General features: G+C 54.5%; 1 protein-coding gene across 4 annotated transcripts in view; it reads left to right on the top strand.

Annotated features, from left to right (window-relative positions):
* The window catches only part of Cux1 (cut like homeobox 1), a 422843-nt gene extending 406661 nt beyond the window's left edge, over positions 1–16182 (top strand). For all 4 annotated transcript variants that reach the window (XM_045142924.1, XM_045142925.1, XM_045142922.1 and 1 more), the window contains exons 15-23: positions 1713–1840; positions 3163–3229; positions 4808–4920; positions 7892–8008; positions 9593–9676; positions 10405–10461; positions 11137–11217; positions 15101–15165; positions 15379–16182. In XM_045142924.1, coding sequence (XP_044998859.1) covers positions 1713–1840; positions 3163–3229; positions 4808–4920; positions 7892–8008; positions 9593–9676; positions 10405–10461; positions 11137–11217; positions 15101–15165; positions 15379–15448 — 782 coding nt within the window. In that variant the 3' untranslated portion in view covers positions 15449–16182. The remainder of the gene's footprint in view (positions 1–1712; positions 1841–3162; positions 3230–4807; positions 4921–7891; positions 8009–9592; positions 9677–10404; positions 10462–11136; positions 11218–15100; positions 15166–15378) is intronic.
* The last annotated feature ends 823 nt before the right edge of the window (positions 16183–17005 follow it).

Below are 17005 nucleotides of genomic sequence, written 5' to 3' on the forward strand. Positions count from 1 at the left end.
CACTGGGGTCACCAAGTCCTAACCCCAGCAATGTCACCCACAGCCATTTTTCCATGGCCCCCTGAGGTGGGAATGCCCCCTGCCATAAGGCCTTCCCTCTGACAGCACCTCCTAACTGTAGGATCCAATGACGGGGTTCCTCACCTGGAAAACGTCCATTCAGGGTGGGATGGATGCCTTGGCGGTTAAGTTGCTTGCCTGTAAAGCCAAAGGACCCAGATATGATTCCCCAGGACCCACGTTAGCCAGATGCACAAGGTGGCACATGCGTCTGAAGTTCATTGGCAGTGGCTGGAGGTTCTGGCACGCCCATTCTCTCTTTCTGTCTCTCAAGTACATGCATGCATGCATGCATACATACATGCATACATATTTAAAAAAGGAAAATTCCCTTCAAAGCCCGAGCAGTGGAGAGTGGTGTGGGCGCCGGCTGGAGGTTCCACGTGGGGATCAGCTCATTGGTAAAACGGACTCTCTCTTCAGACTGCTTAAATCATTAGGTGGTGCAGAAAGGCATTTCTGTGGCCATAGCGCCCCTTGGTGGTCACGATGTCCATCCCAAAGTGCAGGACCCTAGGTAGGAGATTTGCTGCTACTATTTTGCAAGTGAGAAGTAAAGAGAGTGATTCCTCTGTCTGGAGTCACGCAGGCAACCAGAAAATAGAGCCTGGGAGAACGCTGGAAGATGTCCAGTTCCTGGGCCCTGGTGCTCTGGTCTTGAGTGTGGTTCAGCAATACAGTGCCTGCCTAGAATCCCCCAGTGAGAGGCTGGGGGTGTGGCTCAGTGGTAGAGCTCCTGCCTTGAATACCCCAGTGAGGGGCTGGGGTGTGGCTCAGTGGTAGAGCTCCTGCCTAGAATCCCCCAGTGAGGGGCTGGGGTCATGGCTCAGTGGTAGAGCTCCTGCCTAGAATCCCCCAGTGAGGGGCTGGGGGCGTGGCTCAGGGGTGGAGCTCCTGCCTAGAATCCCCCAGTGAGGGGCTGGGGGCGTGGCTCAGTGGTAGAGCTCCTGCCTAGAATCCCCCAGTGAGGGGCTGGGGGCGTGGCTCAGTGGTAGAGCTCCTGCCTAGAATCCCCCAGTGAGGGGCTGGGGGCGTGGCCCAGTGGTAGAGCTCCTGCCTAGAATCCCCCAGTGAGGGGCTGGGGGCGTGGCTCAGTGGTAGAGCTCCTGCCTAGAATCCCCCAGTGAGGGGCTGGGGGCATGGCTCAGGGGTAGAGCTCCTGCCTAGAATCCCCAGTGAGGGGCTGGGGGCGTGGCTCAGTGGCAGAGCGACTGCCTAGCACTTGCAAGCCCTTTAGTTTCATTCCCAATGCCATGGGAAGGGGCTGGATTTGCCTCATTGCAAAGATAACCCCTGGCTCTTGGGTAGGAGAAAGAAGAGCAAGATTGTGGTGGGAAGACTGTGTTGGCATCCCTGCCCCACCATACCTCTGTCTCCCCTGCATCTAGAAACTGTTAAGGGGGTCGCACCTAGGTCTGAACTCATCTCCAGAGGTGGGACTGCTCCCTGCCGGCGCCCTCTGCTTTCACTTGACTTTCTTAGCCCCTCCCATCCCCAGCTTCCCTCAGTCATTACCCCACGGCCTGAGGCCTGGAAGAAGGGCGCAGGCTCAGCTCTCACACACTCCTGCCTGCAGACTGTGGGTTGGTGGGGAGGCACCTTGGATTCCCCCATTGGCTCCTCTGATGGTCTGCATCTCCCTTTGACCACAGGACGTTGTGCAGAACTTCAGGTTCACATCACTGAAGCCATGGCCACGGCCACTGAGCAGAAGGAGTTGATCGCACGCTTGGAGCATGACCTGAGCACCATCCAATCTATCCAACGACCTGACGCAGAGGTGAGCCTCCCCAGCCCCTGAGACCTGCCCTGGTGACTTTCTGGAAATAAAAAGCACTGGACTCCCAGATCACCAAGTATCCCTCAGGCGAAATCCCCCAGTGAGGGCCTGGGGGTGTGGCTCAGTGGTAGAGCTCCTGCCTAGAATCCCCCAGTGAGGGGCTGGGGGTGTGGCTCAGTGGTAGAGCTCCTGCCTAGAATCCCCCAGTGAGGGGCTGGGGTTGTGGCTCAGTGGTAGAGCTCCTGCCTAGAATCCCCAGTGAAGGGCTGGGGGCGTGGCTCAGTGGTAGAGCTCCTGCCTAGAACCCCCCAGTGAGGGGCTGGGGCGTGGCTCAGTGGTAGAGCTCCTGCCTAGAATCCCCAGTGAAGGGCTGGGGGCGTGGCTCAGTGGTAGAGCTCCTGCCTAGAATCCCCAGTGAGGGGCTGGGGGTGTGGCTCAGTGGTAGAGCTCCTGCCTAGAATCCCCCACTGAGGGGCTGGGGGCATGACTGAGCGGTAGAGCTCCTGCCTAGACTCACCTGGTGAGGGGCTGGGGGTGTGGCTCAGGGGTAGAGCTCCTGCCTAGACTCCCCCAGTGAGGGGCTGGGGCGTGGCTCAGTGGTAGAGCTCCTGCCTAGACTCCCCCATGAGACATCAAGTTTCCCCTCTACCTCAGGGTTAGGGTTCCCAGTTTCAGAACCCAGAGAAAAGACCCTAGGATGGGACCTCCTAGAGTTCCCACAAACCGCCCTATGTCCAGGTACTGACCTGTTTCCAGGCACTGAGAGATCCGATCAGAGGCAAACCAGGGCCATGTATCCAGTGCACAGCTGACAAGCCCTGGAGACCATATGACACTGAAGCCTGAAGAACCATCTGTCATTTTAGAGATGAGGAAATGGTGCTGGGATGAGAGACTGGACCACCCCAGGTCACATAACAGTACGGCTGCAGGCCTCGGTCACTCAAGCCTCTCATCTACATCAGGGCACAGTTTGTCATGAGGCTGCAAGACTGTGATCTCTAGAGCCTATGCCAGCTATCTGATACAGGCCCCTTTGCAACCACACAACTACTGCTCCTGCTCCTTGGCCCCTATTTAACTTGTCTACCCTTAAAGAGTATATTCCAAGCCAGGCGTCGTGGCTCATGCCTTTAATCCCAGCACTCGGGAAGCAGAGGTAGGAGGATTGCCATGAGTTCAAGGCCACCCTGAGACTCCATAGTGAATTCCAGGTCAGCCTGGGCTAGAGCGACACCCTACTTCAAGCGGGGGTGGGAGGGGAGTATATTCCAGGCTTGCAGCATGGAATGGTAACATCTGTTTCCTTCTTTTATCTGCAGGGAGCTGCAGAGCAAGGCCTGGAGAAGATTCCAGAGCCAATCAAGGAGGCTACGGCTCTGTTCTATGGTGGGTGAGGAAGGGCCAACTCACACCCCCACCAAGGGAGAGAGGGACTGTGGGCATCAGGTAGGGCAGGCTAAGAGTCAAGACCCCCCTACACACACAAAGAGCACCCCTTCCTCCAAAGAAAGACAGGGCCCCACCTCTGCATCGCAGCAGGAACCTTAAAAGCCACAGGTGAGCACCCACTCCGGGCTGTCCTCAACTCACCACGGCCTCAGAGCAGAAAGCAATGGAGAGCTCCCAGCAGCCAGGAGGCAGCAGCCTTCTGGGGTGTCAGCGCCAGAACCAGGGTGATGAGAGGCCTGCCCATCTCCCAGTTCCCTCCTTGGTCCCTTGCTTCACTAGTGAGGACTGCCCCACCCCCACCATGGCCACTGTCTCCACTGCCACTGCACCTGTGTGGCCTGTTGCTAGAGGGACCATGCAGGTTTGGCGTGATCTCAAGAGGTGGGGCCCTTCCCTGTCCACTCAACACTGTACCTCCCCCAACAGAAGCAAGCCCTCGAAGAGGCAGAGAGAGAGAGAGAATGGGCACGCCAGGGCCTCCAGCTCCTGCAAATGAACTCCAGATGCATGCGCCCCCAACTTGTGCATCTGGCTTACATGGGGCCTGGAGAGTCGAACCGGCATCCTTTGGCTTTGCAAGCAAATGCCTTAACTGCTAGGCCATCTCTCCAGCCTGCCCCCCACCCAATCATCTTTTTTTTTTTTTATCATTTTAAGAGACAGAGTTTGTGGATCCTGAGACGGCCTTTAACTGTGCACCTGAAAGTTGCCTCCACCTCCCAAATGCTGGGATTACAAGCATGCTCCACCATGCAGTTTATACCATCCACTTTGTTTGTTTTTCGAGGTAGGGTCTCACTCTAGCTCAAGCTGACCTGGAATTCACTATGTAGTCTCAGGGTGACCTCGAATTCACAGTGATCCTCCTACCTCTGCCTCCCGAGTGCTGGGATTAAAGGCATGCGCCACCACACCCAGCACCATCCACTTCAAAAAAAAAAAATTTTTTTTAATTTGAGAGGAGAGAAAGAGGCAGAGATAGAGAGAGAGAGAGAGAGAGAGAATTGGTACTCCAGGGCCCCTAGCCACTGCAGATGAGCTCTAGAAGCATGTGCCAACTTGTACATATGACTTTATATGAGTACTAGGGAATCAAACCCAGGTCTTAGGCTTTACAGGCAAGCAAAAAAAAAAAAAAACCTTATCCACTGAGCAATCTCTCCAGCCCCCGCCATCCACTGTTACTGCCCTCCTGATGGCCGGCGTGGTGGCGCACGCCTTTAATCCCAGGACTCAGGAAGCTGAGGTAGGAGGATCGCTTTGTGTTCGAGGCCACCCTGAGCCTACACAGTGAATTCCAGGTCAGCCTGGACTAGAGCGAGACCCTGCCTCGGGGGAAGAAAAACACAAAACTCCTGGGCTCTCTTGACTGTCCCTTCCCCGTCACTGACCTGCTCAGAAACTTATGTGGCTTCTATTCCACAACCCTAAGCCAGAAGTTCCTCAAGGCCTGGGTCAGGCCACCCAAGCGCCCCCTGCTAGGCTCTTCAACCTGCCACTCTCCTCTACCCCTAGGACCCTCGGTGCCCACCAGTGGCTCCCTTCCTGAAGGCCAAGTGGATTCTCTACTTTCCATCATCTCCAGCCAGAGGGAACGATTCCGCGCCCGGAACCAAGAGCTGGAGGCTGTGAGTCCCATCCTCCTTCCTCTTCCCCCCCCATACCCCTCAGATCTGGGGGCACAGTAGTGGGGAAGACACAGGCTTGAGGGGATTGGCTTTGTTCTGTATAGCTGGGGCGTTCCTGGAGGCGGTCATGATACATTAGGCCCAGAAAGAAATAATGAGAGGCTCAAGGCAGAAGACACGGAGCTCAGGCTGGAGAGACGGCTAGGCAGTTAAGGCACTTGCCTGCCAAGTCTGAGGACCCATGTTCGATTGCCCAGATCCCACGTAGGCCAGACACACAAGGTGACGCATGGGCAAGGTTGCGCATGTGCACAAGGTGGCGCACACATCTGGAGCTCGATTGCAGGGGCTGCAGGCCATGGCATGCCAATGCTCCTCCCTTCCGCCCCCTCTCTCATTAAAAAAAAAAAAAAAGTAAGCCGGGTGTGGTGGCGCACACCTTTAATCCCAGGCAGAGGTAGGAGGATCACCATGAGTTCAAGGCCACCCTGAGACTACATAGTGAATTCCAGGTCAGCCTGAACTAGAGTGAGGCCCTACCTCGAAAAACCAAAAATGAAAAAAAAAGACCCAGGGATTATCCCAGAGTTACAGGCATAAGACCCAAGACACAAAGGGGCATCTCACAGGCAGCAGACTGCTGGGCTGGGAAAGCTTTGAACAGTGGAGTGGGCCTGGAGGGACGGCTCAGCAGTTAAATGTGCTTCCCGTGCAAGCAGAACAACTGGGGGGGGGGCCCACACACTGGTGTTACAGCGCACCCCCAGTCCCACAAAGGAGAGCAGGCACCGGGGGTTCAGCCGGGCCCCAGTGTTAGTAAGAGTCCCCACCTCAAAACAAAAGCGGGCAGAAGAGTGATTGGTGGGAGGGACACCCCACATTCTGCTCCAGCCACCGCGGGCAAGCACACAGGGTGCTGCAAGGGCACATGCACGTGCATACAGCACACACACACCACGTTACACACACAAACACACAGGCAAAAAGATAAAAATAAAAACAGCACTGGAGTGGTATTGCAAGAGTGAAGGGCAGGGGCCGGGCATGGTGGCGCACGCCTTTAATCCCAGCACCTAGGAGGCAGAGGGAGGAGGATCGTGGTGAGTTCGAGGCCACCCTGAGACTACATAGTGAACTCCAGGTCAGCCTGAGCTAGAGACCCTACCTCGGGGGGAGGGGGGCGAAGAGTGGAGGGTACACTGGTCACCAGAGCAGCCCAAAGCTGGACAGAAGACTCCCCGGGAAGATGGAGCGCCATTACTAACATTCAGGAATAAATACCTGAATTAGGTAAGGGGAGGGAAGCAGAGTGGATAGCAAAGAGGAAGGCTGTGGCCCCTGTCAAGATAAGCCCAGTGCTACAGGTCTGTCATCCCAGCTACTCAGAAGGCTAAGGTAAGAGAATTACAAGTAAAAGGCCTAAAGGCCAGCCTGGGCAACTTAATAAGGCACCGTCTCAAAAAAAACTAGAGCCGGGCATGGTGGCGCACACCTTTGATCCCAGCACTCGGGAGGCAGAGGTAGGAGAATCATCGTGAGTTTGAGGCCACCCTGAGACTGCATAATGAATTCCAGGTCAGCCTGGGCTAGAAAGAAACCCTATCTCAAAAATAAATAAATAAATTATAAAATTGAAACGAAAAATGGGCTGGAGAGATGGCTTAGCATTTAAGGCATTTGCCTGCAAAACCAAAGGACCCAGGTTTGATTCCCCAGGACCCACATAAGCCAGATGCACAAGGCGGCACACGCATCTAGAGTGTGGAGGATGGAGGCCCTGGCGTGCCTATTCTCTCTGTCTCTGTCTGCCCCCCCCCCACATTTCTCAAATAAATAAATAAAAATATTAACTGGGCATGGCAGTGCATGCCTTTAAATCCCAGCACTCGGGAAGCAGAGGTAGGAGGATTGCCATGAGTTTGAGGCCACCCTGAGACTACATAGTAAATTCCAGGTCAGCCTAGGCTGGAGCAAGACCCTACCTTGAAAAACCCACCAAAATAAATAAGTAAATATATTTTAAAAACTAAAGACAGGGCTGGAGCCATGGCTCAATGATAGCACACCTGTGTTGTGGCACCGTGGTAGAGTGCTTGCCTAAGATGCATGAGACTCTGGGTTCAATCCCCAGGACCGTGGGGAAGGAAAGGAAAGGGGGAAGAAAGAAAGAAAGAAAGAAAGAAAGAAAGAAAGAAAGAAAGAAAGGAGGGAGGGAGGGAGGGAGGGAGGGAGGGAGGGAGGGAGGGAGGGAGGGAGGGAGGGAGGGAGGGAGGGAGGGAGGGAGGAAGAAGGAAGGAAGGAAAGAGGGAAAGAAAGAAAGAAGGAGAGAGAGAGAAAGAAAGAAAGAAAGCAAGCAATCAAGAAAGAAAGAGAAAGAGAGAAAGAGAAAGGGAAGGAAGGAAGGAGGAAGGAAGGAAGGAAGGAAGGAAGGAAGGAAGGAAGGAAGGAAGGAAGGAAGGAAGGAAGGAAAGAGGGAAAGAGATGGGGAAGAAAGGGAGTAAGGTTAGTCTGGGCTCACCCCAGCCGACCAGTGGCTTTGGGCCTGTGGCAGGGCAGGGCGAGCTGCTAACCCTTGGACAGCCGGGAGCAGAGGCGTCAGAGCGCTGTGGGATCTGCTCCAAGGCAAGGCCCTCAGTGCCGTAGCTCTTGCCCACCCTGCCTCAGCCCCTGCGGGCTCTTCCGCCTCCAGCTGGCTCCATAGGATGGGCACAGGATCTGTGCGGAACATTTAAGATGCAAACTGTGACAAACACCGAAACCCAGACTGATGAACTAGGAAGAAATGACCCAAGAGCTGCCTCTCCTACCTGGGATGGAACCCGAAAGGGACAAAGAAGGGACTGCCCAGAGTGAGCAGCTTGGAGCAGGCAACAGGCTAAGGAAGCCCTGAACACCTAATGGCCCCCAGCGGGAGAGAGGCCTCACCCTTCCCTTCCACCCACCCCTACCCTGTCCCCGCTGTGCCCGACAGGAGAACCGCCTGGCCCAGCACACCATCCAGGCCCTGCAAAGCGAGCTGGACAGCCTGCGCGCAGACAACATCAAGCTCTTTGAGAAAATCAAGTTTCTTCAGAGCTACCCCGGCCGGGTGAGCCCTGTCCCCCATTAACCCCAGGGGAACCAGGTTTTTTTTTAATTTTAAAAACGAAGGTGGGGGCTGGAGAGATGGCTTAGCGGTTAAGCGCTTGCCTGTGAAGCCTAAGGACCCCGGTTCGAGGCTCGGTTCCCCAGGTCCCACGTTAGCCAGATGCACAAGGGGGCGCATGCGTCTGGAGTTCGTTTGCAGAGGCTGGAAGCCCTGGCACGCCCATTCTCTCTCTCTCTCCCTCCATCTGTCTTTCTCTCTCTGTCTGTCGCTCTCAAATAAATAAAAAAACGAAGGTGGGGCTGGAGAGACTACTTGAGTGGTTAAGGCCCCTGCAAAGCCTAATGACATGAGTTCAATTTCCCAGTAATCACATAAGGCTGGATGCACAAAGCGGCACATGTATCTGGAGTTTTGCACTGGCTGGAGGCCCTGGTGCACCCATTCTCTCTGTCTCTCTTCTCGTTACGCTTGCAAATAAATAAATAAATAAATAATTTTTTAAATAAAATTAAGGTGGCAAGCAATTGACAAAGAAAACAACCAATATCGCCCTCTGGCCTGCACACCATGCATGCACCCACCCACCCACACATGCACACCACAAACGAACACATAGAGAAATAAATAAGTAAAGAAATAATGCAAAAGACAACTTGTAGCTGGGTGTGGTGTCACAGGCCTTTAATCCCAGCACTCGGGAAGCAGAGGTAGGAGGATCGCAGTGAGTTCGAGGCCACCCTGAGACTACGGAATGAGTTCCACACCAGGCTGAGCTAGACTGAAACCCTCCTACCTGGAAAAACAAACAAACAATTAAAAAAAAAAAAAGAAGTAATATGGTCCAGCAACTCAGAAACCTGTCCACTATAGCGGCTTCTCTCAGTCCCCAGGCTTCCCGAGGTCCACAGCATGGAATGAAACCTTTTCGTTGGCTGAGTGGAGACAGAGTGGGTAGTAAAAGGAGAAGCTAGAACATTCACTGTGAGGCCCTCCCTGGTCCAAGACCCTTGACGTCCAGAACCTTCCTTCCCACCCTTTGGAGCTGCAACTGTCTTCTGGCCACTAGAGGGCGCCCTGGCGCTGCAAACCAAAGCCTCTGGGTGATTGGAGAGTTAGCCCTCCTTTGTGCTCCACGTGCCCAGTGAGACCCCTTGTAAAGCCTCCAGGCTGGGCATGGTGGCACGTCTCTGAGTACCAGCTATTTGGAAGGCTGAGTCCGGAGGACCACTCAAGCCTTGGAGTTCAAGGCCGTCTGAAAACACAAAAACAAAACAAACCCACACTGGGCACAACCATGTCTGCGCTGAGCCTTCCAGCCCTTCTAGTACTTAGTTCTAGGGGCTGGGGGAAAGTTGGGGCGGGGGGAGGCGTGGGGGGGCGGGAGCTGGGACTCTAACGCAGGCCATGCCCCTGACATGTAAGCCACCTTGACATTACCACTCCAGCATCCTTCCGAACTCTGGGATGTGGGGTGCGCTTCCTCATCCTCCTGTGATAAATGAGCAAACCAAGGCTCCACTGCGTTATTACCTTTCCTGGAGCCCAGTGGAACTTAGGGGAGCCTCCCGCATTCTTTCCACGTAGGGTGGTGGCAGCGACGACACGGAGATGCGGTATTCGTCCCAATATGAGGAGCGCCTGGACCCCTTCTCCTCCTTCAGCAAGAGGGTTTGTGATGAGGAACTTGGGGCTCGGCAACAGAATGCTTGTCCAGAATTCATCAGTGAGGGGCAGGAGGCTCTGAGGGTAGAGGGCCTGCCTATAACCCCCCCCCCCCAGTGAGGGGCTGGGGGCGTGGCTCAGTGGTAGAGCTCCTGCCTAGAATCCCCCAGTGAGGGGCTGGGGGGCGTGGCTCAGTGGTAGAGCTCCTGCCTAGAATCCCCCAGTGAGGGGCTGGGGTGTGGCTCTGTGTAGACTACCTCCTTGGAATGCTTCAGCCAGAAGTGTGGTGTAGCTATAGAGCTCTGTGTAGCTTAGGTGAGGCCCTGGGTTCCATTCCCAACACTGAAGAAAGAAAGAAAGAAAGAAAGAAAGAAAGAAGGGAGGGAGGGAGGGAGGGAGGGAGGGAGGGAGGGAGGGAGGAAGGGAGGGAGGAAGGAAGGAAGGAAGGAAGGAAGGAAGGAAGGAAGGAAGGAAGGAAGGAAGGAAGGAAGGAAGGAAGGAAGGAGAGAGTTACCCCAACTCTCCCCACCAGACCGCAGCCCTGCTCATAACTAACTTCCCACAGGCAAGAGGGGGTCCTGGGGGTGAGTCATATGAAGTTGGGGAGCCTAGAAGGTCATATATTGGATGAGACCAGGCACCTAGGAAGCCTCTGGAGGCGCCCCAAGGAACAGCGAGGCCACGCTATGCAGGGCCCAGGGCTGCGTCTGACCTTCCTGTCTCTTTCCCGTTAGGAGCGGCAGAGAAAGTACCTGGGCCTGAGCCCTTGGGATAAAGCTACACTCAGCATGGTGAGTCCTCGCCCCAGCACCCACCTACGGGGGTCGTCTGTCTCCGGGTGGGGCTGTAAGAGCCCCAGGGACCGCGGGGACCCTTGCAAAGAGTGGTGGTGTGACCGCCTGCTCTGGGACCGCTCTTCCCGCAGCGCCGTTTCGTGCCGTTTCCGACACTGGCCTGCAGGTGGCACCATTCACCAGAAATTCTGCAGCCCAGGGCTGGGGAGGTGGCTGGCTCCCGAGTTAGGGTGCTTTCCATGCAAGCGAAAGATCCTGAGTTTGGATACGCCAGAAACCGTGTAAAGCTGTGCGCTTTAGTAAGCGCCTGTAAACTCAGCTCTCCCACAGCAAGATGGGAGGTGGAGGCAGGAAGAACACCCTGGAAGCTCACGGACCAGCCATCCGTGGCAAACGCAGCAGCGAATGAGAGACCCCGCGTGAAACAGGGTGGAAGTCAAGAGCCAATGTCCAAAGTTGTCCCCTGACTCCTACATGCGCACTGTGGAATGCGCGTGCGCGCGCGCGCCAAAAAGAAAAAAAGAAGAAAAATTCTGTAGCCCAGTACCACACTTGTCATAGAGGCCTGTGCCACCTTTATATGCCCTCCCCTTGCCACCCTTCGTGAGAGGGGCGCGCGGATCAGTCGTACCCCTCCCCACCCCACTTACCCCTCCATTTGTTTGCTCCCAGGGACGTCTGATTCTCTCCAACAAGATGGCACGCACCATTGGATTCTTCTACACGCTGTTCCTGCACTGCCTGGTCTTCCTGGTGAGTGTGCAGACGGTGTCCGGGCATGCTTCCACCCTCCCTGGAGTAGCAGATCCTCCTCATGCCACAGCCTCAGATCAGGCTCAGTCCTGTCCCCTCTTCTGTCCCCTCCAAGGGCTCCAGTCCATCCAAGGAACATCCCCACACTGGGCTACCCTGAAGAAGAGCCCGGATGCCTGGGTGCCCGGGTGCGTAGAGCGCATCTTGGAGGGGCTTGGTGGAAAGTCCAGGCGCTGGACTCACACCTGTCATCCCAGATACTCTAGAGGCCGAGGCAGGAGGATCACAGACTTCAAGGCTTGCTGGGGCAACATAGCATGTTCAAGTCCAGTCTAGACAACATGGTGAGGCTCTGTCTCAAAAAGTAAGAAGTGGGCCGGAGGCATGGCTTAGCGGTTAAGGCATTTTTTGCCTGCAAAGCCAAAGGACCCAGGTTCGATTCCCCAGGAACCCACGTTAGCCAGATGCACAAGGGAGCGCATGTGTCTGGGAGTTCGTTTTGCAGTGGCTAGAGGCCCTGGCGTGCCCGTTCTCTCACTCCCTCTCCCTCTTTTTCTGTCAAATGAATGAGTAAATAAAAATATTTTTTTTAAAAAGTAAAAAAAAAAAAAGCCGGGTGTGGTGGCGCACACCTTTAATCCCAGCACTCGGGAGGCAGACGTAGGAGGATCACCATGAATTCGAGGGCATCCTGAGACTATATAGTGAATTCCAGGTCAGGCTGGGCTAGAGTGAGACCCTACCTTGAACCCCCTCCCAAAAAAAAAGTGTTTTGGGGCTGGAGGGATGGCACAAGGTGACACAGGTGCAAGATGGCACATAGCATAAGATGGCACACGTGTCTGGAGTTCAATCGCAGTGGCTGGAGGCCCTGGCACGACAATTCTCTCTGTCTCTTCCTCTCATAAAAAAAAAAAAAAAAATTTTTTTTTTTTTGAAAAAGACAAAAGAGTTGGCTGTGGTGGTGCACACCTTTAACTCCAGCACTTGGGAGGCAGATGTAAAAGGATTGCTAGGAGATTGAAGCCAGTCTGAGACTACATAGTGAATTCCAGGTCAACCTGGGATAGAATGAGACCAAACAATAAGGAGGCTGGAGATACGGCTTAGCAGCTAAGGTGCTTGCTGGCAAAGGCACAGGACCCAGGTTCGATTCCCCAGTATCCACATAAGCCAGATGCACAAAGTGGGAATGCATATGGAGGTTGTTTGCAGAAGCAGGGGGCCCTGGTGCACCCATTCTCTCATTCTCTCTCTCTCTCTCTTGCCTTGCAAATTACTAAATAAAAAAAATATTTAAATTTTTTAGGCTGGAGAGATGGCTTAGCAATTAAGGTGTTTGCCTGCAAAGCCAATGGATCCTGGTTCGATTCTCCAGGACCCACTTAAGCCAGATGCACAAGGGGGCACATGCATCTGGAGTTCGTTTGCAGTGGCTGGAGACCTTGGTGCACCCATTCTCTCTCCCTCCCTCCCTCTCTCTCTTTCTCTCAAATAAGTAACAAAATATTTTTTAAAAATTTAAGCTTTTTAAATACAGCTGGAGAGATGGCTTAGTGGTTAAGATGCTTACCTACAAACCAAAGGACCTAGGTTCAATTCCCCAGAACCCATGTAAAGCCAGAAGCACAAGGTGGCACATGCATCTGGAGTTCATTTGCAGTGGCTGAAAGCCCCCACGTGTCCATTCTCTCTATCTGCCCTTCTCTTTCTTTCTTTCTTTCTCTCTCTCATAAGTAAACCTTCAAAAAAAATAAAAAGTAAAAACAACTTAAAAATGGTTTAAAAAAGGGGGAGGGGTTGAGGTGATAGCTCAGCAGTTAAGAGCTGCTTAAACATGAGGGCCTCTTGGCCAGAGACCACCAAGTTCAGTCCCCAGAACCCAATTTAAAAGCCAGGCGAGGCCATGCACATCTGTTATGCCCGTCTTCAGGGAGCGGAGACCGGAGAATGGCTGAGGTCACTGACCAGTGGCAGAGGAAGAGACCCTGGGTAAAGGACGTCCCCCGGTCAGTAGTAAGGGAAGGACACTCAGCGTACTACTCTGGCCTCCGCACACATGTATATAGACGGGGTGTTCACATCTGCCTGTACACACATTTCACACCATACTCTACACACACATGTACATGCAAAAAGTAAAAAAGTAAAGAGGGGGTTGGGGCGTGGCTCAGTGGCAGAGCTCCTGCCTAGAATCCCCCAGTGAGGGGCTGGGGTTGTGGCTCAGAGGTAGAGCTCCTGCCTGGAATCCCCAGTGAGGGGCTGGGGGCGTGGCTCAATGGTAGAGCTCCTGTCTAGAATCCCCCAGTGAGGGGCTGGGGGCGGGGCTCAGTAGCAGAGCTCCTGCCTAGAATCCCCCAGTGAGGGGCTGGGGGCGGGGCTCAGTAGCAGAGCTCCTGCCTAGAATCCCCCAGTGAGGGGCTGGGGGCGGGGCTCAGTAGCAGAGCTCCTGCCTAGAATCCCCCAGTGAGGGGCTGGGGGCAGGGCTCAGTGGTAGAGCTCCTGCCTAGAATCCCCCAGTGAGGGGCTGGGGGCAGGGCTCAGTGGTAGAGCTCCTGCCTAGAATCCCCCTGGGAGGGGCTGGGGGCGTGGCTCAGTGGTAGAGCGCCTGCCTAGAATCCCCCAGTGAGGGGCTGGGGGCGTGGCTCAGTGGTAGAGCTCCTGCCTAGAATCCCCAAGGAGGGCCTGGGGTGTAGTTCAGGGGTAGAGCACTTGGTAAGCATGCACCAGGCCTTCAGTTCCATCTCTACTGAGGAAAAATAAAAAGACTGACAGGAACCTGAGCCATGATGAGGGCAGGCCTAACCAACACCCCAGGAGGCAGGCCTGTTGGGCTGCACACTCGGGACATATGTGGGGCGAGCGTGTAAACATTGCACGAGGGATACTGTTAAGAGCAAGGCCGTGAAGTTTTCCCTTGGCCAGAAAGCATTATTGTTATGGGCTGAAGACACAACAAGGCCTAATGATGCCTCTATATTTGCCAAGTAGGAAGACAAGAGGGGCAGACGTGTATATGAAAGGTTCCAGGGCTGGACAGATGGCTTAGCAGTTAAGATGCTTGCCTGCAAAGCCTAAGGATCCAGGTTTGATTCCCCAGTATCCGAGTCAAGCCAGATGCACATGGTGGCGCAAGCGTCTGGAGTTCATTTGCAGTGGCTAGAGGCCCTGACATGCCAGTTCTCTCTCTCTTTCTCAATAAATAAATAAAAATAAAATATTTGGGCTAGAGAGATGGCTTAGCAGTTAAGCACTTGCCTGTGAAGCCTAGGGACCCTGGTTCGAGGCTTGATTCCCCAGGACCTACATTAGCCAGATGCACATGGGGGCGCATGCATCTGGAGTTCGTTTGCAGTGGCTGGAGACCCTGGAGCGCCCATTCTCTCTCTATCTATCTGCCTCTTTCTCTCTCTGTCTGTTGATCTCAAATAAATAAATAAATAACCAACAAAAATAATAAAATATTTTAAAAGAGAAAGAAAGAAAGGAGGAAGGGAAGAAAGGAGGAAGGAGAGAGAGAGAGAGAGAGAGAGAGAGAGAGAGAAAGAAAGAAAGAAAGAAAGAAAGAAAGAAAGAAAGAAAGAAAGAAAGAAAGAAAGAAAGACTCCAGCATTAGGGAACCCTGCCTCCAGCTAAAATATGGCAAGGCCTAGCGGTTCCTGGCCTTGCTGAGTATGCCCACATGTTAAGGAACATGACTCTGTGTGTGGTTTTGTCTAACCACACAGGCTAGATCAGGAGTACCTCTAAGGCCCAACATCCCCCTCCCACCAAGACCTGGGACACAGGAACCTTTCTGTCCCTGGAGCCCAGGCCCAGGGCCTGTAGGTAGCCCTGGGAGTGGTCATGGGTGAGGTGTGACATGGTGTCTCCTCTCCCCCAGGTTCTGTACAAGCTGGCATGGAGCGAGAGCGTGGAGAGAGACTGTGCCGCCACCTGCGCCAAAAAGTGAGACTCCCCAGTGTCCCCCCCCCCCCAAATCCAACACCAAAGCCACAGCACCCTCCCGTGACACCACCGAGCCCCACAATTGCTGCGGCTGCAGCCCCCGCCAAACCCTCTGTCCCTTGTCCTCACCGGGCACGTGGCACATGCCCCCACCCCCCGCGACGCCCCCGCTTCTCTCCTCTCTGCCCTCAGCCACCGTTTCTGTGCCACCAGGTTCGCCGACCACCTGCACAAATTCCACGAGGATGACAAGGGGGCGGCGGCTGGTGACTTATGGCAGTGACGTCACGCCAGGCCTCACCCGGAGACGGCTCCGGCTCTGTTCCCCACCCCTGTTTAATCAGCTGCTTCGAATGACGTAGGCCTTCCCAGAGAATCCCCGTGGAAGCTGTCCTTGTGGTTGGCCCAACAGCTACCCACGATTGAGGTCCACTTGCCCTCCCCCCACCCTGAAAGAATGTCCCAGCCACGAGGGTCCCCTCCCCCTCCACCCCAAGGCCCAGACAATTTCCTGAGTCTGGTTATCCGGCCCAGCCTCCACCCACAGCTAGACCTCTAGCCCTGGAGGCAGAGTCCCAGCTGTGGCACTGGTGATCACCACATTCCTCTGGCTCCCATAGAGTCTCCCCGTACCCCAGCAGGCTTTGCATCCAGACCCCTGGCTTGTCATTGTAACCCGTCTGCTCCCCGCCCCTCCCCCATCCCAAGAGAGGGAGCCCCACAGAAAATGGGCAGTTTCCACTACCCCTTCCCTACCCACAATCCCGTGCAGTTTCTGCTTTCTTCTTCACCAAGATATTCTGGTTTCTAGATAAGGAAGCGTGTCCCCAACAAGGTCCCGGTGCTCCAAGCACCTCAGGTCAAGAACAGACCTTTCTTTGGAGCCCTAGCACTTCTTGGCCAAGCAGAACTGGCCTTGCCCCCATCCCCCCCCCACCCCCGACAGGCTTCCTAGGTTAGATCTGCACCTCTGCATTCAGCTTTGCATGTTTGAAATAAAATACAGTTGCAACCGCACTGGTGCCCTGTGCTCTGTGCCAAGCTCTGGGATGCTGGGGACTGAGAAAGCCAGTGGGCATCTGCAGTGGCAATCCTTGGAGTTCGCCTGGTCTATTTGTGTGGGGCCCAGCCCTGACATATAGGACATCTCTCTTCTTTCTTCTGTCCCCAAGGATGGTCTTAGTGGGTCCAGAACTTTGCTGAAACCCATGTATTTCTCTCAAGCAGAAATGCAGCCCCATTAATGGCAATTTCTTTTTCTTTTTCTTCTTTTTTCCTTTCAGTTTTTCAAGGTAGGATCTCGATCTAGCCCAGGCTGGCCTGGAATTAGTCTCAGGGTGGCCTCTAACTCACAGTGATCCTCCTACCTCAGCATCCCAAATGCCAAGATTAAAGACGTGTGCCATCACATTGGGCTGGAAATGTATTTCTTTACTCCAAAACAACCCATCAGGATCTTGCTGAGATAGGAGGATGGAACTCAAGAGTAGAACCCCTGCCTAGAATCCCCCAGTGAGGGGCTGGGGTGTGGTTCAGTGGTAGAGCTCCTGCCTAGAATCCCCAGTGAGGGGCTGGGAGCATGGCTCAGTGGTAGAGCTCCTGCCTAGAATCCCCAGTGAAGGGCTGGGGGCATGGCTCAGTGGTAGAGTTCCTGCCTAGAATCCCCCAGTGAGGAGCTGGTGGTGATGCTCAGTGGTAGAGCTCCTGCCTAGAATCCCCCAGTGAGGGGCTGGGGGCATGGCTCAGTGGTAGAGCTCCTGCCTAGAATCCCCCCGTGAGGGGCTGGGGTGTGGCTCAGTGGTAGAGCTCCTGCCTAGAATCCCCAGTGAGGGGTTGAGGG

Source organism: Jaculus jaculus, chromosome 2 (assembly GCF_020740685.1).
Source record: "Jaculus jaculus isolate mJacJac1 chromosome 2, mJacJac1.mat.Y.cur, whole genome shotgun sequence".
Taxonomy (NCBI): domain Eukaryota; kingdom Metazoa; phylum Chordata; class Mammalia; order Rodentia; family Dipodidae; genus Jaculus; species Jaculus jaculus.